This window comes from Cebus imitator, unplaced genomic scaffold (genome assembly GCF_001604975.1).
Source record: "Cebus imitator isolate Cc_AM_T3 unplaced genomic scaffold, Cebus_imitator-1.0 Scaffold8, whole genome shotgun sequence".
Lineage (NCBI taxonomy): Eukaryota > Metazoa > Chordata > Mammalia > Primates > Cebidae > Cebus > Cebus imitator.
This window is the reverse complement of record NW_016107323.1, coordinates 8,024,122-8,050,321: the sequence shown is the minus strand read 5'-3', so window position 1 is coordinate 8,050,321 and position 26,200 is coordinate 8,024,122. Positions and strand designations below refer to the sequence as shown.

The 26,200-nt window shown below is 50.6% G+C and overlaps 1 protein-coding gene across 6 annotated transcripts in view; it reads right to left on the bottom strand.

Moving 5' to 3' along the window:
- The window catches only part of CUX2 (cut like homeobox 2), a 327,980-nt gene extending 309,654 nt beyond the window's left edge, over positions 1-18,326 (bottom strand). For 3 of the 6 annotated variants that reach the window (XM_037743455.1, XM_017542266.2, XM_037743447.1), the window contains exon 1: positions 10,341-10,527. In XM_037743455.1, the coding sequence (XP_037599383.1) occupies positions 10,341-10,403 (63 nt within the window). In that variant the 5' untranslated portion in view covers positions 10,404-10,527. Of the gene's footprint in view, positions 1-9,644; positions 9,736-10,340; positions 10,558-18,176 lie in introns of those variants that run through there. The other 3 variants (XM_037743460.1, XM_017542258.1, XM_037743459.1) reach the window with 3 other exon arrangements.
- Positions 18,327-26,200: the final 7,874 nt, after the last annotated feature.

The following is a 26,200-nucleotide window of genomic DNA, read 5'->3' as shown; positions in this document are numbered from 1 at the left end:
CTGGCTGCTGGCTGCTGGCTCCGCATGGGCCGGGCTGGGAGGAAGGCCCAGGTTAGATTCCTGTCCTTACAGGGTGTGGTGGGGGTCCCTGCGCCTGGCTGGAGTTCAGGTGAGTATTACCTGAGCAGCTAATACTGCAAATGAATCTCTCAGCTCCACCCAGATTTGGGCACCCCTGAGTTGACCAGTGAGGCCCCGGAAGCGAATGACAAACAACAATGATGGCAGTCATAATAAAGGTAATACTAGTCGCCCTCGTTTACCAGGGAATGATGGTGTCCCAAGTATGTGTTATGGGCTCTCCATCAAATCATATCCTCTCAATGTCTCTATGAGGTAAGGGCTGTATTTCAGTCCCATTTTACAGATGAGGAAGCTGAGGCTTAGAAAAGTGGGGAGTTGCCGAAAGCCTCCCAGTGAGGATGTGGCAAGACCAGGGTCTGAAGCACAGTCTGACTGCTCCAAGCCCAGATCCCATCATTGCAGGCGCAGCTCCATGGCAACTGAAATTCAACAAGAAATGCCCTCCCCTTTTAAGGAAGATAATAATAACAATTGCTAATAAAGATAATAAATAGCAATTAATACTAATACCATTAGGAAAGGCTCACAACGAGCCCAGCCCTAGGCCAAGTGTCTATATGGAGCTGTCATTTTTTACTTCTATAATCCTTGAAGAAAAGTACGTTCACCTCCGAATCCGTATGAAGTAGAAGCTTTATGAGGGCAGGACTTGGTCTGTTTTGTTCTGTGCTATACTCCCAGCACCTCAGGTATATAGCTAGGGCTGAATAATGTTCATCAAATGAATGAATGACCTGTCTGGACAAACCAGAGATTCTCCGTTCTAGACAGAAACACTGGGGCTCAGCCACAGAAGAAAAGGACCCCAGAAGGAAAGATGGCATTTAAATCCTGGAGTCCCGCCTGATTATAAATCAGGGGCATGGTGGGAAGGAAAGCCCCTCAACCCTGGGATCACTGTCCAGAGACCCAGGCCGCTTTCTCACACCTGCTGGGCTGATCCAGTGGGCCTGGGAATCAGTGTCAGGAGAATAATGTGACCTGGGTCTGAGGATGTTACTGGCGCTCTTGTGTCCTGGCCAACAGCCATCTCACAGGCCGGACGGATGCTTTCAGCTCTCTATGGCTGAGGCCACCAAATCATCGCTTATGGCCTGCAGCCTGCCAGCAATTAATAAATAGATTTATTAATTAGATAGGAGCTGCCTTCTAGGCTGAAATTGGGGTTACCCTAAGGCGAGATTGATGGAGCTAAAGATAAACCCTCATTCGCCACAGGCCTGAGGCCAGTGCCCAATTCCCAGCAACTTTCAAGAGCCAGTGAGGAGTGAAGCAGCCGGGGGTCCCCCAGGACTGACTCCCAAGGTGAAGTTGAGAGGCAGCTGCCCCCACCTCATCCCTCCTGTGGATTCAGCTACCCCATCATTCAAATATTTATTGAGCACTTACTATGTCCCTGCCCTCCCCAGAGAGGGAGGCAGATAGTAAACAAAGGAACAAATCAATACACAGATAAATATAATATCAGGTGAGGCACAGTGAGGAGAGAGAGCTGATGTGGAAGGAGAAGTCATGGAGGACTTCTCTGAGGAGGTGGTATTCAAGCAGAGGACTGAACTAACTGAAGGGAGGTGTCCGGTAATTGTCTCAGAGAGAGGGAACAGTAAGTGCCAAGACCCTGAGGCTGGGACATACTTGGCTTGTCTGAGGCACAGCATCGAGGAGGCCACAGTGGCTTGAATAAAGAGGGGGAGAGTGTCGGGGAGGGGAGGGGGATAGGATGGGGGATCCTAAGGCCTGAGGGCAAGTAAGGACAGGAAACCAGGAAAGAGGCAGCGTGGGGAGTGGCAGCTCCCCGGCCTCCCCCAAGACATGACAGTGGCCTCAAAGGCGTCTCCTACACCCTGAGAGCCTTATGCAGATGTCCCAGTCCCATTTCTTCTTCCTGTGGGACAAGAAACAGACTTGAAGGCAGGGTTATATGGCAAAGAGATTTGTAAGGGTCAACGCCTGCACCTGCCGGAGGGAGCCAGTTTGAAGGAGAGGGACGATGGAAGAAGGTTGTTGTTTGCTGAAGCTCCTAGACTGCCATGGAGTTAGCAGAGGGGTCCCGTGTGTCCCAAGTACGAGTCTGCGCCAGAGGGTGGAGGGCCTGATTCTGCAGCTCACACCACAGCCCGGGACACTCGCACCCACGGATATCACAGCGGACGGCAGACACTCACAGCCGTCTGCAGCAGCAAGGCCTGGGAGTGATGGCCCCACTTAGGGAAATCTGCCCTGGACTGGTGGCCCGGTGACCCCTGTGGTCTCCAGATCCACAGCACCCACGTCCACACCGGCGGCTGGGCAAGCCAATCGACCACAGCGGTTCCTGGGGAGCCATTTACCCCGTCCAGCTTGAGCGACGGCGGCACACACAGTCTTAAGCACCGCTGCGCCCCGGCGTCTGGGCAGACGACCAGCTCAGGCCAAAGAGGCCAAAGGATTGATTTCTTTCTTTCTTTTTAATGACAAATGCTTACCTGGAACTGCCGTTTCACTGGGCTGAACCGAAAAATGTCAGAGGCTGGGGTGTGCTTAGGAGGGGTGTCAAGGGACAGCCACAGGCCGGCTTTCGGGGGTGTGCGCTCCTGGGCAGAGGCAGAGACCGCAGGCTCCGAACCCTCCTGGCCAGGAATCTTTTCAGTCAGGGGCCTTTCGCTGGTTGTGCAAATGCAGGCTCTTCCAGAACTCGGCCCTGGGGAGATTCAGTCTGCGGCCTTGAGCTACAGAGAAGACCCTCCTCAGGACCCCGACAGCTGGCGACCCGCTGAGGACCCCTGACATAGGGCCCTGGCACTGCCTGTTCCCTCTGCCTGGAATGTCCCTCCCAGGTCTCCACTCCCCTTCTCCGTGGGACCTGCCCAGTGTGGCCAGAGCTCCTGATTTTCAGGGGACACTGGTCACCTAGATTTCTTAGTTAAATCTCCTGTGTTTTAAATGCTGACAACTTACGCGAAAGTGTTTTTAAACATCGCACTAATCTAGACAGGCACATCCGTGGGCCAGACGTAGCTCCCAGGCTGCAATTTCTGTGGTCAGAGCTCCCAAAATATGATACTACCTAGAATATTAGTACAATTCTAATATAGTAAACCCCCAATGGAGCGAGAGAGAAGAGAAACCTTACCCAGAAATCTCTCAAACAGCCTGCAAGGCCAGCAAGTTCCAGCCGCTGCTGTTTATTTGGTTTTCTCTCATACGCTAAAAATACCAGTGACAAGAAGTCGCTCACACCCACAGGGCAGCCACTGTGTGCCCCACACTGTGCCAAACACTTTCATGTTCAAAGTGGTTTAATCTTCCTGAACAACCTAGAAGGTGGAGACTATTATTAGTCCCATTTAAAGACAAAGAAAGTAAGGCTTAGAGAGGCTAAGTGACTCATCCAAGGTCACACAGCTGGTAGGTGATGGAGCCAGGATTTGAAGCCAGGCAGGGGCCCCTCACTGCCCTGACTCTTTGTGCTTCTCTCTAGAGGGAAAGGGTCAAGAACCAGTTTTGGGAACTGAGTTTGATCCACTTTAATACTCTTAACTGAAAAGTTAAAACTTCAGCCATGCCTCAGCCTATATATGACATGGATGAGTAGACCCAGGGCAGGCAAACTACAGCTCTCAGGCCAAATCCAGCCCCCTGCCTGTTTGTATAAATAAAGTTTTATTGGAACACAGCCACGTCCATTCATTCTTATTGTCTAGAGCTGTGTCATGCTAACGGCAGAGTGGAGGTTTACGGCCCATGAAGCCCACAGTGCATTCTTACCTGACTCTACAGAAAAAGGCTGGGCACATCTGATGGTAAACCTAGCATGTGTAGAGAGAGACCGTACCCTGAGAGGGGTCTGCAGGCAAAACCCTCTGGGGTGTCCTTAACACTATGTGAGCACAAGTGCATATCACAATGGGCAAAGAGTGGCAAAAGCTTCTTGAGCTTTCTTAGGCTGAGCGGTCAGGACATTTGGGCTCAGAAAGAATGAGATGAAGGGGCCAGCCACAGGGAGATGGGAGGACAAGGGCTGCAGGCAGTGGGAATGCATTTGACGTGTCTGTGGGACAAAGAGTAGGCCGCTGCGGGACAGTGGTTGGAGACAGCCAGAGAGATAACGGGACAGATCCTGGGGATCTGTCAGGGAAAGGAATCTGAATTTTAATCTAGACGCCATAGGAGTATATTCTTCTTTTTCTTTTTTAAACATGGTCTTGCTCAGTCGCTCAGGCTGGAATGCACTGGTATGATCACAGCTCAGGGCAGCCTCAACCTCCTGAGCTCAAGCGATCCTCCCACCTCAGCCTCCTGAGTAACTGGGACTACAGACAGGTGCCACCGTGTCCAGCTAATTTTTTTTTTTTTTTTTTGTAGAGAAGAGGTATCACTATGTTGCCCAGGCTGGTCTTAAACTCCTGGCCTCAGGCAATCCCCTCACCTTGGCCTCCCAAAGTGCCGGGATAACAGGCATGAGCCACCTCGCCTGGACCATGATGGGAATATGTCTACATTCTCCAAAACGCTACCAGCCATTTTGGCGAAGGGCTCATGGAGGCTTAGAAATCAAGTAACTCCATCCTAGACATAATTTTTTGTCTCAAAAATAGTGCTTCAAAGGTCAATAGCCCCACCACCATGACCATGATGGGGAAAGAAGGGGAGGGGCCTAAGGTCATCACACCTGTAATCCCAGCATTTCGGGAGGCCGAGCCTGGCGGATCATTTGAGGTCAGGGGTTCAAGACCAGCCCGGCCCACACTGCAAAACCCCATCTCTCCTAAAAATACAAAAATGAGCCAGGCATGGGGGTGCACACCTGTAGTTCCAGCTACTCAGGAGACTGAGGCAGGAGAATCACGTGAACCCTAGAGGCAGAAGTTTCAGTGAACCGAGTTCACACCACTGTACTCCAGCCTGGGCAGCAGAGCGAGACTCCATCTCAAAAACAAAAAAAGAAGACAACACATTTAAGGGTGTCAGCATCCGTCACCTTTACAGTAACTCACACGGCAGACAAGGTGGGCACAGCCAGCTGACTTCATGGGTTAAAAAGCAGGAGACCTGGGATTTGGGATGGTTCACCCAGGAGTGCTAGAGGCCACACGGACCACAGTTCTTGGGGTCCTTCCCCCCACCAACCTCTACCATCCCTGACACTCTCCAGTATACGACACCATCATAAATAAAGAACACCCCTAGAGGAAAAACATCAAACAGAAGATGGGACCTTGAATCCCAAGGCCAGGGACAAAGGCAGGTCACCACCTGAGTCCCCTTCCAATGCTTCACCTCTGCCAGGCCCGGCCTTTGAATGAGATAACCAGGAAGCCGCCGGAAATTCAGCCCTTTCAGAAGCAGCACAGAAAACCACAGTTTCTGGGCAGCCCTGTCTACCATCATGCAGGACCATATATTTAGCAGCAGCCAAGGTGCTCACGTTTGAAATCCCATCTGCCGGAAGAAAGGTTACCACGACAGAATGTCAAGTTCGAAGATAGAATCCTCTTTTTAACAGGAGAGTTAAAAAAAAAAATAAGAAAAAAGAAAAAGAAAGAAAAACCACCACCACCATCAGAAAAGCTGTTCCTTCTGGTCAAAATAGCACCGTGCTCATCTGAAATAACCCGCCGAGACACTTATTTGCTTCTTTTAGCTTGTCCATGGTTTCTCCATTTTCTACAGTGAATTCAAGTATTAATAAAAGAAACTTCAAGACCCTCAACAGCAAAACCAGTGAGGGATGAGATGCTGCTTGTTTTTTCTTCCAGCATTCAGAGAGAGAGCCCATCTTTGAGAAGCAATCTCTGTCAAGTTGAGAAACCACAATTTTGGGATACCCAGAAAAGACTGCTGGGTTCTTTAAATAAATTCTCAACACCTGTTTCTAGCTCTTTCTGCAGAAAAGGGCCACAGGGTGTGGGCTCTACGGACTTGGAGAGGCGGAGGGAATGGGGTCGCCCACCGGCTGGAGTTAGAAGAGAGACCAAGGGTCTCATTCTCAGAGCTGCTGCTAGAATCTCTGGTCCCCTGGGCCTCTCTGATCCCTGTCCCCTGTCCTCACCTAATGCCAACTCCTCTCACGGGCCTGAGCCAAGCTCTGCGGGCTCACGCTCCCCACGTCGGCTGCAATTCTATTACCACCAAGTTTGCAAAGTTAGGATTCCGCCAACAGGGCTGATAGCTTATTTACTGCTGTCATCTATAGAAAGAGGAATTTTGACACATTGTTAAATGATAGCACATTTAGATAAGTCAAGCTGTCAGAGGCTCTAATGGATGTCTAAACTCTCTGTGGCTGATATGTAAAATTTATGCACTTCAGAATATCATAAGGTTATAATATTTTAATCACATCCCTGCTCTTTTCTAAACTTTGAGCAGGGGAAAATATTCCATCAAGCACCATCTCGCTCTGCTGCGCCAGGAGATTGAGTGTTCCCGGAAGTTTCTCCCAACTCCTTGGAAAAGTCCAGCCTTTCTTTGCTTATCCTGTTGATCTTCCTCCCAACTGCTGACACCCGAAGCAGAATTTGTCCCTTCCTCCCAAATCTATACTATACAATCCTACCGGCCAAGCCCCTTCCTCCCCAGAAACACAGATGGGCATTTGGACAGAGGACATTTGGACTGGGTGCCTCCCAGCTCACTGTTAGCTCAACTAACCCTCTCTGGAGTCCTGGGAGACAGCATGGGAGACTGGACCCACAGCATCATAAAAAAAAGTAGAAAGTTAAGCAGAAAAAGAAAATCATAAAGGTATGAATCCGGTTACGACGATTATACACAGAAAAGCCATAAAAAATTACTGCATTAGTAATGTTCACCATAAAGCAATCTTATAACCAAATGAAATATGCCTAGCATTAGCTTTGGATGGAATTTTATTTCCTCTCGTTTCCTGAGCCGCTAGCAGCAAAGGCAGAAAAGAGGCAAAGATGGGGGGTAGGTGTTTCAGGAGTGCTGGAGTAGGGTGGCACAGCTCAGATCACCTTTACCATCGGCCCAAAGTCATGAAGGTTGTTGACTGACTTCCAACCTAGGAAAACAGCCCTGCCGTGTTCAGAGACGGCGGTGGAAGGAATAACAACTGGAACGCTTCCATTTTTAAAAAATATACGTTTCCGGAGGGCTGGACGCTGGGCTGGTACAAGGTCACCTTTCTTGCCAGGATCGGTGCGGCGTCAGCGAAGTGGTGTGGCCTGGGGACACGGGGCCGCCTTTGCTGCCTCGGCCACTTTAATGCTCAACAGCCACGCTGGGAGAAACCATTCAACCTGAACAGCCAGGAATGAAAGCCACGCACCTCCTCACATCACAGGCAGCTCAGCCCCGGGATGCGTGGGACCAGGGCTCTCCGGCTGCCTGGGCCGGGCACGGGGACCTGTCTCTCCTACCTGGATCTCAGAACAAGCTGGCAGAAGTTCTCCTTTCTGGCTATCTCCCCTGTAAGAGGAAAGCAGGGGAGGGAAACGAAATAAAAGTGTGGCGTAGGAGTCATTAGCATTACGTACCAGAGAGGCTCCCAGGCCAAAGTGCTGAGGCTCCTAATCCACTTCCAACAAAAATGCCATCAGTGAGGATATGGGCTGGGGTGGGGGCGGGGGGCTGCGGGCCTGCTGGCCAGGGGACCGACTGAAGATTTCAGGCTGGGGGTGGGGAACTCGGCAGATGGAGGGCCTAAATGTTTGCACGCGGCCACGGCTGCCACGTTTATTTCTCTGCTTTCCAGAAGTGTGCTGCCTTGAAAACTCCCACAGGGACACCCCCTCCACTTAATATCGATGTAAATGAGTTTACCCCCCTTCCCCGAGAGCCTTCTCCTCTGTGCCAGACACACCAGCCATTGTCTTAACGAACAACCCCCCCTTCACATATACACCCTGTAGGGGAGAGGTCTGGGTCCTATCTCCCCATCACCTGAACAAATCTCTCCTCCACCCCCACCTTTATCCTTTCCAGTTCAAATTTGCTTTCCATCTCAGCACCTTCTAAAACCCTAACAAAGGGTTCTCAGATCAATGGGAGTCCAGCTGGAATCAAGATTTGGGTGACCTCAACCGTTCCACAAACGACCCCTTGGGCAGAAGATTGAAGAGAGTGAGGTTCCAACCTCCCCAGCTCAGACACAAGCCCCCCAGGAGCCGCACCCACCCCTCAGCACCCAGCCCCTGCCTCTCCCCGGGCTGCAGCCCGAGCTCCCCGAATTGAAAACGAGTTATCTAATGAAAATTGTGTTAACTGACATTCCGGCCGACCGGGAGCAAATACCAGCGCTGTAAATCTCGCCGCGGAAATTTTCTCCAGCCCGGAATAACAATAGGACCCTGCAAAGGGCTTTCGCCAGCCCTTCTGGTTCCTCTTCTCTTGTGTGCCACGTTCTTGTCATTCCTTATGTTGCAGAACATCAATCATAAATAAAGACGCTGTCCCCCAGCCGTGCCCGGGTCTCATTTACAAACATTAGCAGGGAATACGATTACCATTGGCCTTCGTGCCAAGCCCAATGTGGCTGCCCAATTCTCTCTCTCCTCTCTTCTCTCTCTCTCTCTCTTTCTCTCTCTCTCTCCTCTCTCCTCTCTCTCTCTCTTTCTGCCTCCACAACCCCCACTCTTCCAGAAAGGCCACTTTAGCATCATTTAAGCCGGCAGGCACAGCTCGAAGCCCTGCCCGTCTCAGTTGGCCACCAAACTGTAGCCCCAACTCGAGTGCGGACCCGGAATTGCAAGGCACTCGGCAGTTATTAACTGCATGCCTCAGTGCCCCGATTTTCTCCCCAGCTCAATGGTTTTGGGGGAGGGGGAGAGCGAGGAGTGGGGTGTTTGGAAGGACGGGGACTGGAAAGCAACCAGGACAGGGAGAAGGGGCAGGTGCTGGAACCACTTATCAGAAGAAACTTAACGAGATCTGCCGGGGGATTTTTAAAAAGTGGGTCCCTTTTTATCTACAGACTGATGGTCTCCCGTCTTCCGCGAATGCCACGGTCAAGGCAAGATGCTCTAATCGCCCCGTTGTGCGCACCATTTTCCTGTCCCTGATCCCCGCCGCACCCGCCGAGACTTTGTGAGACTCTAAGGCTGGGGGGCCTTTTCCAGGCGCGTCTGGGGCACCCCAGAAAAGAACAGAGGCCGGGGCTCCGCCTCCACGGCACGTTCTCTGAGATTCTGCCTCCCAGCCCCGGATCCTAGGGGATCCGCAGAGTACACCTCCAAATCTGGGGGAGGCACACAGACTCCCACAAAGGGAGGGTGGGGAGAAAGTGATGGGGTTCGGAAAAGAGTCGCCCTAGGGAAGGATAGAGAGAACAGAGAAGAGAGGAGAGAAACAGAAGAAAAGCAGAGACGGGAGAGAAGAGAAAAGGGGAGCGGCGGAGAGACACGCAGGAGGCAGAACAGAACGAAGAAATCTCTCATTTAAAAGTTCCCATGGGCCCGAGGGCTGGGAGTCACCTGCTCTGCGCCGCTCCCGGCTCTCCACCGCCCGGGAGGCAGGAGCGCAAACTTGCGCGCGCCCGGGCCCATCTCCACCGCCCGACTGCGTCTAGACTTGGGAAGGGGGTGGAAGGAGGGGAAAGGCAAGAAGCAAAGACGAACCCCGAGACCCCGGCCCGAGGAGAAGAGGTCTACCGGCGCGGGCGGCCAGTCCGGCGGCGGTGGCTCAGGCGGCGGCGGCGGCCCCCGGGTGGCGGCGCGTCCGGGCTGCGCAGCCAGGCGGGCGGCGGCGGTGGAGGTGCCGGCGGGCGGCGGGGCGCGGAGCCGCCTCCTCGCCAACCCCGGCTCCCTCCCCTTCTCTCCTCCTCCTCCTCTCCTCCTCCTCCCTGCCCGCCAGCTCCCTCCCTCCCTCGCCCGAGCCCCAGCCGGGTGCGGACAGGCAAGCGGCGCGCTCCGCGGCCTCCCCGGGCACCGCGAAGTTGGGAGGCGCGCAAAGTGCAGCTCAGGAGGGACCGCCGGGGGGTCCCGCCCGCAGCCCCCTGCCCGGGGCCGCAGCCGCTGCCTTCCCCGCGCCTCACCCAGCCGCTCGGCCGCTCGGCCGCTCCGCCAACCGAGGGCTCACTAGCGCTTCTCCATGGTCGTGGCGGCTAATCGATGACTGAACCGAACAAAGAGCAGCGGCGAGATCAATTCCTAATACCTATCGATGGGCAGCGGGCGGCCGAGCCCCGGCGAGCCCCGGCAGCCGCCGCCCGCCGCCCCGGGGCGCCCGCCCGTCCGCCCGGGGACCTCCCCAATGCGCCCAGGGCGCGCCCGGGGGCTCCCCACGGCCGCGCGGCCGGCGCTGCCCGCACTAACCTGGAGTCGCCGTAGATCAAATCGCTTCCAATATTGAAACATCGATCCCACATTGGCGGCCATCTTGGGGGCTATCGAGACGCGCACACACAAGAGTTTGGCTTTTCTCAATGGCTGCACTCAATATCCGGGCTGGACTCCCCCCAGCCCCGGGGCCGCCGCCGGCCGCCCGGGCCCTGAGCGCCGCGGCCCGGGGCCCCTCGGGCGCCCCCCGGCCTCCTGCCACCCGCTGCCCCTCGCCGCCGCCGCGCCGCCGCCGCCGCCGCCGCCGCCAACGGGCCCGGGAGCCGTGCGCCCCCCCGACCCCCGGAGGGCGCGGGCGGAGCGCGCCGGGCGGGGAGCTCGGCGCCCGCCCGGGGGAGGCAGCCGGGGATGGGGTGGGAGGGGAGGGGTGGGGGGGAGGCAGCCTCTCCAAGAGGCGCCGGCGCCGCCGCTGCCCTGCCTGCCGCCGGCTCCCGGGCCCGCGGAGCGCTCGCTGCATCTCCCCCCCAAGTCCGGGGTCGGTGTGCCGCGCGATTGCACTTGACTTTGGCTTTTTGCAAACTTATCAATACTGACGTAACGTGCGGATCAATGCAAAGGGAAGTTTGGGAGGGGGCTCTGCGGGAGGCGGGAGCGCGGGGCGCCTGCCCCCCGCTTGCACCTGTCTACCCCCGGCTCCCGGCATTGCACACTTAAAAAAAAAGTTAATAGTTTGCAATGCATTTTTTTTCTTTTGCCATCGGAGCACACATAACACGTGCCTCTGGCTGCTGCCGCTCCTCCACCAGATAGGCTCGGGATTCGAGGGTCGCAGCCGGCACTTGGGGCTGCATAGACTCGCCCGCGGCCGGCGGGAGGGTGGGAACCGCCCGGGGGCGCCACTGAGTCGTGGGAAATGTCACCACCACCGCCCACAGTTTCCGCGCCATTATATTATTATTGGCAGGGAGGGGGGTGCTACGTCTGAGCAGCAGCTCAGGGTTCTTTACGGGAGCGGTGAGGGCAGGGCTTCAGGTCTTTTGAAATAGGGATTCCTGTTATTATTATTCGGGGGGACTTTAACCCAATTGTAGGGGCTCCTCCACAACTTTGCGAGATGAAGCCCTTTTTCTGTAATGATGATTATTGGAGGTTTTATTATTTGGTTCTGAACCAAACCTTGGGAGGGCCTTTTCCCCCAATGGGCTGGTTTTATTGTTTGACTGTTGAGGGGGGCCCTATCCCTGCTGTGGGAGCTCCAGATCCTTAACAACCTTGGAGGTTTCTGCTATTGTTACCATCATTATTATCCGGGGCTCCGTTCTTTGCAATGTGACATTCCTTTCTTTTTTTTTTTTTTTTTTTTTTTTTTTTTTTTTTTTTTTTTTTATTGTAATTTATGAATTGCTTTCACATTATTTATTCTTTGAAATATTTAGTGTAATATCTACTTTATTTTGATTGTCTTTGGGGAGAGGGTCTAGAGGCTAGCTAGAGGGAGGTTCCGATCCTTTGCAATTTTTCAGACTCTGGACAACCAGGGAGACCAGATTTCTTGTTTTTCATTTTTCTGTATTTTTCTTTTTCCTCTGAGCAAGCTCGAGGTCCCTTTTCCTCCAGACATCTCACCTCTGGGGGAGCTCATACTCCCAGCCCCCTCCATCAGCAACCCCCCTTACCTACCCCTGCCACCACTCCAAAAGGTGAGGTTACCCTTCCTCTCTTGCTTATTCCCCTGACACAAAGCACCCCACCCTCTCCCCCACCCAAAAAAGGAGGCATGTTTTTCCTTTTTCTCTGATCAAAAGACTTGCTTTTATGGACAGCACATGGAAATTATATTCTTTTTATGACCCAGCTTGGACTTCTGACATCACTCTTGGTCTGGGACAATAGATCAATACAGTGGGTTATAAAAAAGATAAAGTTTAGAAGAGTTATAAAGGAGAGAGAATCATGATGGATATTTTTGATGATTTTCCAATATTTGTGTCTCAGAGCACGTGCTTTGAGGCAATTAAAGGTTTTAATGTAATGTAAATAATTGTTTCATAAATGCTTCGGAAGAAGGTGTGATCTTTCTGAGCAATCATTTGAGCTGTTTAAAAAATGTAATGTGATTTAAACAAGGATACAGTATTTCTGTCTCCATCCCCATACATTTTCCATGAGGTCTGGGTAAATATATTAATGCAGCAGTTGAAAGACGTGTAAGACCAAAAGTACTGCGTTCACCAAGATGTAATGAATTAGGCCTAGTTAGCAATTCCGAGTGGTCTGTTTCCCTGCCAGATTAAATTGCGCGTGATGTGTGGTTTATCTCAGCTCCCGATAACTTCAGGTTTAAATTACAGCTCTCATTTTGCAAAATGAATTTAGGGAAATTTCATAACTATCACATTACAATTTTTTAAATGGCTACATTTTTCTCCTGAGCATCTCTGTAAAGCTTGTGGCTTCCTTGTCTTTGAGTCTGTTTTTTAAAGTCTTGTAATAAAAAATCTAGAGTGAGTGTGAAACCCTTCCAAGCAATGTTTAACAAGCCAAGGGTTTGATGAAAAAAAATTTATTTTAAACTTACATCTGATTTTGCAGTAACAGGACACATTGACATCAGGTACCTCCTGATATGCTGTATTTAGAAGGACACATCACTTCTGTGGTATTCCTGCCAAAGGGGTATAATCTAAACCTAATTGTGAAGAAATATCAGACAACCCCAAATGGAGGGGAAAATTCTACAAAATAAACAGCCTGTTTTCTTCAAAAATGTCAGTGGCATATGCAACACACAAAATAATGGGGGAACTATTTCAGATTAAAGGAAATGAAAGAGACTTGACAAGTGATTATAACATATGATCCTGGATTTTCTTTTACTATAAAGTGGATTAATAACTAATGGCAAATTTAAAATAAAGTCAATAGATCAGATAATAGTGTTGTGTCAATGTTAATTTCCTGATTTTGACTATTATACTGTGGCTATGTAACAAAATATCCTAGTTTTTAGAGAACACACTGAAGTATTTAGGGATAAAGGGACAGACATCATGTCTCCAACTCTCAAGCAGTGCAAATGAAAATAATATGTATCTATTTGTTTATCTATATTTATCTACCTAGAGAGAGGGATAAAGCAATGTTGCAAAATGTTAACATTTGAAGATTCTAGGTGACTAGTACTCAGAAATTCCTTTCCTTCTACTTTCCTGGCAAGATTTCTAGGAGTCTTAAAGTATATTAAAATTAAAATTTAAAAGAAAAAATAGGTAAATCTAGATCTGACTTCGTTTCACCTGTTAGGGACTACTGGCTTCCAAATAAAAATTCTGCATGGGACTTTCTACTTTCCTTACTGAAGTAGGCTTCACCTTTGACCCAGTAGGAAATTGCCACAGCAAACATGCTTACCGACAAGCAGCGAGAAAATCCAATAATTCAGATTGTTTTAAGTCTGTGATATTTTTAAATGACTTAATGCAGTGGGTCTCTGAAGAATTCCAACAATTTTAATGGTAGAAACTTGCAGTCCCACAGAGGAATGGGTTGCTACATAAATACTGAATGATCGTGTCTTTCTGTCTGGGCTAAAACATATTAGCTTTGCCTAGTGGCTTATTGCTTTATTCACAAAATAAATTTCAGCCATCTCTCCCCGCCATATTCCAAGTGCATCTCGTGCCTGTGCTTATTAGATGTGGGGGCTTCTACTCCAAAGGCATCTGTAACCGTCTCAGACTTAGCAATAATGAATTAAGCAGTTAAGTGTTTACCCCCAAACAGAGTTAGTTGGGGAAATATTATTATGGGTGGTCCTTAATGAAGGATAATAAGCCAGGAATTTCAGACTTTGTCAGCAGACAATGGCCTTAGATTTAAGAACTAAAGCACTAATATTCTAAATATTTTTGTGAAAAGCTGTTTTTCATGTTCTTAGCACACTCTCTGCACACACGCACATACACAGGCAAAAACTTAAACAGGTTCCAGATTAATTCCTGATTCCCAAAGACTCACACATCAAGATAAGTATTAAAAATGTAGAAAAGAAAGTACCTCCCCTCCCCCAGAGGAATCAGAGGGCAGCTTGGAGCAGCCTATCCTAAAAGCAGAAGCAGACAGAGAGCTGGGATCCTTTAGGAAATTCACTAACTGTGCAAGAATCCCGGGGAAGATAATGGCAGGTCCTTAGCCACAGACATAATGATATGCGAAATCCCCAGGATCAAAGCTGAAACAAAAGAAAATGTCCTTCGGTAGCTTCGCGTTGCCCACTGCAGCTGCCAGGCAGGGAGAAAAACAACTACAGAATCCGAATTCATCTGAAAGTATTAAACAGCCCTAAGAGTAAGGGTTATAGGACTGTCTGGCAGACACCTGCAGGATGTGTTCCTGCAGGCTGGCCTGTGGTTAGGTCCAGGATCCTTTGGCTAGAGTGACCTGCTACAAGGTCTAATCCTGACATGATGCTGTCAACCACTGCCACTGGTAAACACCTACTGGTTGTTGGATGCTTTATAAATAAACCACTAGCATAACATAGCAGCTAGGCACATAGCAGCTAGGCGCATAGTGTTTAGGAGCATAGAACATAGTGGTCAGTAGCCATCTGGAGACAGATTGTCTGGGTGTGAATTTCAACTCTGCCACTTACAAGCTCTGTGACCTTGGCAAGTTATTTCACCTGTGCCTCATTTTCTTCATGTATACAATGGCACTAATAACCGCACCATAGCATACATGCAATGAGGATTAAATGAGTTGATCTACGTGAAGCACTGTGTAAATGCATAGCATCTACTAGAGCTCATTATTATTGGCCTCACAATGGACTGGGCAGGGATTGGTATTCCCATATGGCAGATGCAAAGACTAAGTCCTGGAGAGAAGTGGCTGGCTCATGGTCACATGGTTGTAAAGGGGCAGAACCAGGACTAATGCCTGGGTTCACTCACAGCAAGTCAGAGCTCTTTGCACTGGAGGCTGCTCTGCCTTTCATGGAGGGGAGAATGGGTGCAAAAGCAGACTCCCAGAAAGCAAGGGCTGCAACATGAGCCGTGCGCTGGTGCCCAGTGAGCAATGCTCAGTGCGGAGAAACAACAAGAGAGACAGGCTCCCTTGACCTGATTTCCCTCCAATGCCAGGGACTAGTTAAATAAGCGATCGTGTATTCAAGCTGTGCTGGTCATTCTCCTTTTTCTCCTCTCCTGCACCTGCTGAGTGCCCAGGAAGCTGACCTCTGTGGACTACATCTCCCAGGCTCCCTTGCTCTCTGACTTTGACTTGGATTTGGCCAGTGGGAGGTCCTGGTAGGAGACAAGAAGGCAGAAGGAGAGAAGGCTGGGGTGTTCATTCCCTGGCTCTCTCCCTACTTTGCTGCCATTTTGGCCATGACTAGGTCCTTCTACAGATGCAGCCCCTGTCAAGCTGTCCCTATCCTGCTCTCACTGTGTCCCAGCAACTGCTCCCTCTTCTTCCTGCTTCAGGTCTGAGATGGAAATGTTTTTCCCCTGTTGCTGGCACCTGGTGGCCTCAACATTCCCCTGCCCACAGACCTCTGCAGACAGTCTCCTCATTTCAAAATCCCAGCCAAGGCTGGACATGGTGGCTTATACCTGTAATCACAGTACTTTGGAAGGCCGAGGCAGAAGGATCACTCGAGGTCAGGAGTTCAAGACCAGCCTGGCCAACATGGTGAAACCCTGTCTCTACTAACAATACAAAAATTAGCTGGGCATGGTGGCAGGTACCTGTAATCCCAGATACTCAGGAGTCTAAGACAGGAGAATCACTTAAAGCCCTGGGAGGTGGAGGCTGCAGTTAGCTGAGATCGTACCACTGCATTCCAGCCTGAATGACAGAGCAAAACTCCATCTAAAAAAATGAAAATCACACAAAAATTCCCAGCCGAGCCTCTCTGCTGGGGCCCTTACTGACCCCTACCATGGAACACAATTCAATTGTTAAGAAAGGTGAGGGCTATTTCTATATGTTGTGGCATATATTTATATGTGTCTATGATAGATGGTAAACATAACCAGATTATAGAACAGCATTATGGAATAATATTTTTCCTTAAAATGTGGTACTTTGGAAAAAGTCAACAAAACTAGATATCAAAGAGTTAACAGATACTAGTTCTGGAAAATGGGCTTACAGACCCTTATCATTTCTTTTTTGTTGTTGTTGCTTTTTATTTGTTTGTTTTGAGACAGGGTCTTGCTCTGTTGCCCAGGCTAGAGTGCAGGGGTGCAAGCATAGCTCATCGCAGCCTCAATCTCCTGGGCTCAAGAGAGCCTCCCACTTCAGCTCCCGAAGTAGCTGGGACTACAGGTGCATACCACCGTGTCCAGCTAATTTTTTTATTTTAATTTCTGTAGAGATGGGGTCTCTCTATGACCCCAGCCATGTTGCCCAGGCAGATCTCAAACTCCTGGGCTCAAGTGAGCCTCCCATCTCAGCCTCCCAAAGTGCTGGGATTGCAGCCATGAGCTACCATTACCAGATAATTTCTACATCATTATTTTAAACTTTTTTATGAGCACAAATTTATTTTTTCATTAAGAATCTTGATTAAAGATTCTTGGGGGCGAGGGAGGGTCTGCTTTTTCCTGGGACCCTGACTCATACACATACCACATTCACCTGAGATGTGTATCAAAGATCTGACTGAATAGTAAGATTCCATGTTCATGGCTGGAAGAATTAACAGGTTGATGTCATTTCTCCTCAAGTTAATGCATACATTTAAGGCCATTCCAATGAAAACCTCAATAAGGATTTTCGTGAAACTTGACAAGTCCATCTCAAAAATTCTTACAAAGATACAAGGGTCAAGAACAGCTGAGGCAAGTTTGAGGAGTAACAAGATAGGAGAATCATTCCTATCAGAGATGAAGACTTCTTATAAAGCTGTAATAACAGAGAGCAAGGCAGACACATAGACCCAAGGGACAAAATCAAAAGCCCAGAAACAGACTCATATAAATTTAGAACCAACACACGAGTAGATGGCAGAGCTGGCATAATAAACTAGTGGAGAAAGGATAGACTTCATTTTCAATATGATGCCGGACCAGCTGGCTGCCCATATGGGAAAAATACAATTAGATCTCTACCTCACACCATACACAAAGATTAGCCCCAGGTGGAGATGTCGGTACACATGTATTTAAAGAAAGAAATTCAACTTGTTCCTTTTATCAAACAGCACAGAATATTGGAATGGAAGAATCATATTGTGATTAATCTGACTTCACTACAGCGTGTCTGTCTGTTTTAAAGCATCCTAATAGCTCTGGTAGTATAATAGCCCAGGTTTCCTTCCCGAACTGGATTGTGGCCAGAACCAGGACTGAATTTTCTTTGAGCATCCCCAGATTGAAATGCCACTTGGAAGCTGGCAGCTTCCAGGAGGTTTAGAGACACTCACTCGCCAAAGGTTCTAGGCCCCTGCTCTGCACAGGCTCTTCCTTGGGCACACAACGTATGAGCCTCTGAGAAGCTGGCCCCAGGGCGGGCACCTGCCTTCCAGGTCTGCATTCCTATTTTAGCAGCCCAGTGCATAAAGGAGACAGTGATTGAAGTCCTCAGAAAAAAACACCGTGGACTTCCGGGCACCCATTTGACCCTCCGTCTCACCCAGATCTCATTCATCTGGCCTGGGCAGTGGTGCATTCCTCCATCGGCATCCAGAACTGTGGGCTCCCAAAGGCAACATTAGCCTTGTCTGTGCTCTGTGAAGAACTGAGTCTTCCAGCACACCCCCTCATCTGCCCGAATAAGACTCCGCAAACGGGAACCCCAAAGCCTCAGTGAGGAGTGCAGACTATTGCTACAGCTTTTCTTAAGGGCAAGGCACGGAGGGCTTACCGCCTTCAGATCCTCTTTGCTTCTTTCTCTCCCCTAAGTCCCCTTCTTTAAAGCGGCCTCTCCAGGCTCTATTTTTAATGTCTCTCCCTACAAATGGTTCATTCGTCTTCTCTCACTCATCGCTCACTCTCTGATTCTCAGCTCCTTCTCCTTCTCCCTCTTCCTTTGTTCTTCTTCCTCCTTGGGCTCACATTTCTCCTCCCTCTTCTTCAAATCGGAGGTGCTCACATTTAATCTCATCAGCAAAACATGGGCCTGGAGCCAAGCAAAAAAAGGAAGAATTCTTCGATTCCTTTGGTAAGCCAGGGAGATGTGGGTGCTCACATTTTCTCTGTCCCTCTCCCCGATCATCATCATTGTCATCGTCATCGTTGTTGTCATAATGGTGCCTACTATGCACCGTCCCCAGCATTCTCCCCAAATCTCACATTGAGCATGCCTGTGTCCATTTTACACAGAAGTAAACTGAGGCTCAGAGAGCTGGAATAGCCCACCTGAGTTCACTCAGCAGGACAGTGGCTGAGCATAATTTGGAAGCTGGTCGGGAAAAGGTGCACCCTTTGGCAGCCCCGCTACAAAAGCCTGTTCTTCCCTTCCTCCCACCCTCCCTTCCTGCCCCGTTTTAGCTTCTCCTGTTGCCAGTGCTCAGGGCAGGAGAGAAGCAGGGATAAAGATGCCATTCAGACAAATTGGAGCCACTGGAGGCAGGTGCTGGGAGGGCACAGTGGGAGGGGGGGAGGGACTTGTCTCTGCAGCCAGCCCCTGCCTCCCCTCTCCCTCAATCCCCTTGGAACTTCTTGGTTCTCAGCTCTTGGCTTCCACAAACCAAAAACTGGTCCACTTGGCCCCACAGGACAGAAACCTAATGACAATGCTGTCATTTATGGCCTGCTTGCCACAAACTGGGGCTGCCGTGCCACCATCTAACTTCCCGCGGCAACAGCACTGGGGGATAACATGGCCATCTCCTCCCATAATAGCTGAGGGAATGGGTGCTCAGAGAGGGTCAGTGACTTGCCTGAGTTCACCCAGCCTACGAGTAACAGAGGCAGGGGTCAAAGTCTATTCTACTTGATGCCAAGGCTCCAGTTCTTGACTTGTAACGCCGCTCCCTTCCCTTTCTTGACTGCTTCTGACTCTATCGTGGAGACTTACATTTACTGGACAGCTGGTGAGGGGCGGAGTCAGGCCTGGAAGTCAGAGCCGACTGCCTCTTGTGGCCACAGGTTCCAGCCACATTCTCCAGAGCTCTGAGCATCCAGGATGAAGGTTCAAAGCTCTCCTCTGAAGGGGGAGTCTCCATCCCTCCCCCTGCAGAAACCTCTGAGGACTAAAGAATTCAGCATCTGGGGGAGCAAAGTTCCCCCATTCAGTCACTCCCTGACCCAGGAAGCACATCCAGCCCCTTTTGCCATGACTCGTCTCACTCCAAGTCCTTGGCATCCATCAGGCAAATGTACCAGGCAGTGGGGACCTCAAGAGGTCATCGGTTTCATCCCCCTGCCTCCATTTTTGGAGCCTAAGAAAGAGACTCTAAAATGATCCTTAGCACCCAAGGTCAGAGTCTAATCTGCCACCCATGTGCCCACACCCTTTTCTGCACACACTCATACATGTATATATTTGCACATATGTGCACACACAGATGCACAGATATACAGACATCTGCACATGCTCCTGTCTGCACTAGCTCACACCTGCACTCACACCCATTCTGCACTGCTCACATGTATTCACGTTTGCACATAAATGAACACACACACACACACCTGCATGCCCCATGCACGTCTCGATGCACATTTGCACACGAGGCAGAAACAGGTTCTCTGAGACAGACACGCCTGTGTGCTCACACACACATTTGCACAGCCTGCGTGTGCACACAAATGAGCATCCTGCCAAGATACAGGTGGGAGAGTATGCCCGGTTGTACCTTCCCCTTCCCTGGGTGGGGCAGCCAGGCCTCTCCTGGGGCTTCTGTGAGTCCGGCCTTTGGCAAAAGCCCCACCTGGTGGACACTTGGTGTATGCGCCAAGACTGGGTGCCCTTGGGACCAGAATGAGGGCTCTGGGCAGCCCCTAGGCTGGCTGGTGATAACTGAGGGAGCCCAAAGCTAGACTTGGGGCGCCCCTACCCCCTTAAAGCTTCCTTCTCTCCCCTTATCTTTTCCTTTCCCCAGGCAGCAGTTCCCTTGGCCAAGGCAGAGAAAAGCAGATCGGATCCTGAGGCAGGGGTTTGAGTCGCTGCTCTGTCGCTCGCTGGCTTCTCCCGGGCCTCATCCAACCAGCTGGAAAATAGGGGCAAAGTTCTCAAACAGACACTCAGAGGAAGCAGAAGACACCAGGATGCAAAGCAATTGCTGTATCTCAGGACAGAGGCTAGGACGAGTCTGAAGTCAGACCTGAGCCCAAATGAGGATGCAAAGCCCAGCTGTGCCCCTTCCTCAGTGTGTGACTCTGGGCGAGTCACTCCACCTGCCTGAACCTGTTTCTTCAGCTGTAAAGTGGGTCAAAACCCCCACAGGGGAGGTTGGAAGAAACCATCAACATCGTGGAAGTGAGGTCTGTTACTCTCCCTCCTCATTTCTCCCAAACCAATCACAGGAATGGCTGGGGATTACAAGAAGCAGGTCTGGAATCACAGCAACCTGGTTTGAACTCTGATTTGAACTCTGCCTCTGCCACTTTGTAGACGTGACCTTGGCTCTACCTTTATCGAACTTCTGGCCTCAAGTGATCCTCCCTGCTGAGCCTGCCAAAGTGCTAGGTTCAGGCATGAGCCACTCCACCTGGCCATCACTCCATATTTATGAGCCTCAGTTTCCCGGTCTAGTTGATGGGAACCTCATAGTCTTGTGACACTAGACAATGCATGTGGATAGGCCGGCAGCCGCGGGTGCCGCTGAATGCAGGCTGCATGATCAGCATCGATGGTTAGGGGAAATGAGTGATACTTGGAGACCTGGGTGGAGCTGACCCTGAGGAACCCAATATAATATTTACATCATTAAAATCAATCATAATTTAATCACTATGTGCCAGGCACTGATCTAAGCGCTAAGAAGTAATTCATGTAACTTCACAACCCCACAAGTAGGCACTTTTATTATGATTATTATTAAGACAGGTCTTACTCTGTTGCCCAGGCTAGAATGCGGTGGTGCAATCATAGCTCACTGCAGCCTCAAACTTCTGGCCTCAGGTGATCCTCCCACCTCAGCCTCCTGAGTAGCCAAGATTACAGGTGCGTGCCACCATGTCCGGCTAATTTATTTTTTTTTAAGAGATGGGGTCGCGCTATGTCGCCCAGGCTGGTTTCGAACTCCCTAGCCAAGCTAGCCTCCCACGTTGGCCTCTCAAAGTGCTAGTATTACAGGTGTGAGTTACCACGCCCAGCTGGCGCTTTATCATTATCCCCATTTGACAGATGAGGACACTGAAGGGACAAAGGGGATGTAACTTGTCCAGGGTCATGGAGCTAGACAGTGAATTAAGTCCAGACGGGCTGACTCCGGGGCCCTCCGGATTCTCCCTTTTCCTACTTCCACCGAGCTGTCCTGCTAGCTCCCACCTCCCAGCCTCCCCCAGGTTTGAAAGCTTCCCTAGGAGCTGAAGTCTGTTTTCGAGGGCAAGTCATCTGCCACGAGAAACCCCAGCAGGCCCACGCTTCCTTCCAATATGCAGGGGGCCACATGGCCACATAAGCATCATGTGTCTCCCGGGGGCTGTGGAATTAAGATAACCTCAGGGAGGTAATAAACATGATGGAAAGAGCATCTGCTAATCGCTGGAGCCCGTGTCAGAAAGCCTGCATCTGCTAGATGCCGCTAAGTGGCATGGAGGTGGAGGGAAGCCTGGCTGGTGGGGCCTCACCCCACTGTTGAAGCAATGCCATGGGGCAGAGGGACAGATGGCGACCCAGACAAGCGGTAAATAGAAGAGAGATTCAGCAAGGAAAAGTGTGCACCCCACACTTTAGTTATAAGTCAGTCACTGGAAAATGACTGCCCAGTGATGCCAGCAATAGAGGGGTGAAGTTTCAACGTGGCAGGGCACGTGCAGAAGCTGCTGGGTTTGAATCCTGATTCTGTGCCTACCTGGCTTCGTGGTTGTAGACCAGTTGCTTAACCTCTCTGGACATCAGCTTAATTCGAGCGAGGTGGTTCATGTCTATAATCCCAGCACTTTGGGAGGCCGAGGCAGGCAGATCACCTGAGGTCAAGAGTTTGAGGCCAGCCTGACCAACTTGGCGAAACCCCGTCTCTGTTAAAGATATAAAAATTTAGCTGGGCATGGTGGTGGGCACTTGTAATCCCAGCTACTTGGGAGACTGAAGCAGGAGAATCGCTTGAACCTGGGAGATGGAGGTTGCAGTGAGCTGAGATTGTGCCACTGCACTCCAGCCTGGGTGACAGAGCGAGACCCTGTTCAAAAAAAAAAAAGAGAGAGAGAGAGAAAGAAATAAAATGAGAAGAATAATACTTGCCTGAGGTAGATGGTGTCACTGGCACCAGTTCTTCCCCTTTGCTCTCTGCGTGCCCAATGCCAGGTGACTTCGAATGACCTTCCCACTGTGGGTGGGGATGGTTTTCCTGCCACTTGATCTTGAGCTTGGCCATGTGACCTGCTTCGGCATACGGCATGAGGCAGAAGTGCTGGTGTGCTGGTCTGAGCCGAGTCTCAGGAGATGCGGGCTTCACTTGTTCTGTTGGGCCTTTGCCTTCGCAGCAGAAAGAACATTTCCAGGCTAGCCCACTGGTCCCAGGAGGAGGTTGCAAGACCTGAGGATAGGAAGGAGGCAGAGTTTCTGAGTAGCAGGTTGGGGGAAGCCTCTGGCACCCAGAAACACCTGCTGAGGACTGGTCCGTGGCTAAGAGACCAACAGCTCATGCACGAGTCTCTGTGCAGTGGGTCCTACTTGTAACTGCAGCGGATGGAGCTATTGCCACCCCCTGGGAGCTGGACCTGGCCAATCCTGTGGTTTTGCCAGCCTGGATGACCAACCTCATGGTCACACAGCCTGGGCATCATGGGACTTTATGCTTTCAGCCGCTGGTGCGCCCCGACCTAAGACTATGGGCTCCTTGCAATTAGCTGTGGGTTCCCATTGAGTCCACTCTTAGGCCATCCAACTGCCTTGAGGGGACCCACCCTGGCCCAGGAATGAGGTTCCCTGGTGCTCCTGCCAACCCTCCTGGTGGCTGCATCACTTTGGGTTCTGCGGTCCCAGCATGTCTTGTAGCAGCTAGCCAGAGTCAGGATACCTGGTGCCCTCGGGCAAGCCGCCGGCATCTCACACCTCCCAGGGCTCATTTTTCTCATTTTCATCTGTAAAAGGGCAGTGTCGCTCTCTGCCTGGCTCAAGTTTGTTGGCATGAAGATTCATCACTTTGGAAAGATGTGTCCTCTAGAACGCTAAGGGGTCCTGAGAGTGGCCGTCTGATCCTACTTCAGGGCATCACTGAGGTAAGTAGAGGAGAATCCCAGATGCTTTGCCCGGCCTCTCCTTAACCCTCTCACCGCTTCCTCCTTTGTATGAACGTCTTGAATGACAGCTTCTTTGCCAAGCTCATGCTGACAAAGAAATAAAGACGTATGTAGCCCCAGTGGCCCTGGAAAAAGATTGCCCCCACTTTTTTGCTTTTGTTTTTTTGAGACAGGGTCTCCCTCTGTCATCCAAGCTGGAATGCAGTGGCACGATCATAGCTCACTGCAACCTCAGCCTCCAGGACTCAAACCATCCCTCCATCTCAGCCTCCCAAGTAGCTGCAACTACAAGTGTATGTCACCACACCCAGCGATTTTTTGGGGGGAGGGGTAGAGATAGAGTCTCACTATGTTGCCAAGGCTGGCCTCGAACCCCTGGGCTCTAGCAATCTTCCTGTCTCAGCCTCCCAAAGTGCTGGGATTCCAAGCATGAGCCACCATGCCCGGCCTCATGTCAGTTTTCTGAAAGCAAGGTGTCTAGGGGTGCTAAAGAAAATGAGTGTTGTGGAGGGCCGGGGGAGGCAGTTATCCTCTCGGCGTTTGCTCCTCTGGCGATGGCTGTGCTGAAAAGAGATGAGGTCCTGCCCGTCGGCATCTCCTACAAGAAGGCCCAGTGGATACGATGAGTAGGATCCAGACACGGATTCCCAGACACTTTCAGACACATCCAATCCAACTAGAACATATTTCTATGAGCTCATTGCAAGAGGCCAGTGGGTCTGCAAAAATATGTTCATGGTGCAAGGTCCAGAGGAGCTTACGATTCCTTCCCTCCATCAGCCACCGGCAATTCATCAAACCCCACTCTGTGCTTGGTGCTGGAAATACAGCAATGACGATGACCCGAGAGGTACCATCCTTTTGGCTATCACAGTCCCTTGTGTGAGACACAGTTTGAGGATAACACGGCACAATGGAGACTGGAATCGAGCAGTGATGTCACGGAATTCTGCATGACCAGCGTAGTAGGCACTCAGAATATACTTCTTAAGGCCGGGCACAGTGGCTCACACCTGTAATCCCAGCACTTTGGGAGACTGAGGTGGGTGGATCGCCTGAGGTCAGGAGTTCAAGACCAGCCTGGCCAACATGTAAAACCCTGTCTCTACTAAAAATACAAAAATCAGCCGGGCATGGTGGCATATGCCTGTAATCCCAGCTACTTGGGAGCCTGAGGCAGGAGAATCACTTAAACCAGGGAGGGGGAGGTTGCAGTGAACCGAGATTGTGCCACTGTACTCCAGCCTTGGTGACAGAGTAAGACTGTCTCAAACCACAACAACAACGACAACAAAAGAACTTGTTAAAAAAGGAAAGAAGGAAGGATTAGAGAGAAGAAGAGAGAGAAGGGAGGAAGGACAGAGGTAAAAGAGGGAAGGAGGGAGAGAGGGAGGAAGGGAAAGCGGGAAAGGCTGGTATCTGTAGACAGTCAAGGTAGGAAAAAAGAGAGGGCTGGCTGGAGTCAGGAGGAAGGTTCCTTGGCGAAAGTCAGATTTGTGTGCCTCGGACTTCTCCTGGCTTCTTCAGTAACAATCCCCAAACCACAGAGGCTTAAGACAACAAACGTGTGTTTCTTCTTCCGGTTATGTGTCCGCTCTGGGTCAGCTCAGGGCTCTGCCCCGGCACCCTCACTCGGGCACCCAGGACGATGGAGCCTCTATCCCTGGGGGTCATGGCGGGACAAATGGAAACACAGCGCCTTGTAAAGCATTGTCTCACACAACCTTCCACTGGCTAACATCACATTGGTCAAAGCAGGGGGTGCCAGGCTTGGCATCTCAAATCCTCTTCTGTCTGTGCTGGAAGCTCAGCTCTTCTTAATCAGGGAAAGATGCATAGACGACCTTCGGTAAAGAAATGGTTAGGATGCCAAAAAATCTGTGGCCTCATCCTCGGGCCCCAGACACATTGGTAGGAGAGTCCTTGTCCTCAAAGAAGAAAGTGCCAAGAGAAGGGACAGTCTGGGGAAAGGAGCAGGTTGCAGCATCTTGGGGGCTGTTCAAATGATCCTCCCACCTCAGCCTCCCAGGTAGCTGGGACTACCGGTGCATGTCACCGTGCCCAGCTAAGTTTTGTATTCTTAGCAGAGATGGGATTTCACCATGTTGGCCAGGCTGGTCTCAAACTCCTGACCTCTGTGATCTGCCTATCTTGGCCTCCCAGAGTGCTGGGATTACAGGCGTGAGCCACTGCGCTCAGCCTCCTTATGTTCTTTAAGCCAATTTAATTTCTACTTCAAACCCCATCCACACCTCAAATGGAAGATGGGCAATTTGATGGCAGCTGTTCTGACATTCCTCCTCTGGCCCTATTTCAAATGTCTCTCAATCTTTCTGATCATTCCTAAAGTGCAAGTTTCAGTTAGATGCTAGCGCGTCTGTAGCTTGAAAAAAAAATCTCTCTTTTAAATAGAGAGAGAGCAGGTTACAGGCTCAGCTCCTCTGGCAGGCAAACATGTAATTCATTACTCTCAGCATTTTTATTTATGAGTATCTACTTTCTATTTAGGGCAAGAGATGGCAGTTTTCTACTTAGAGT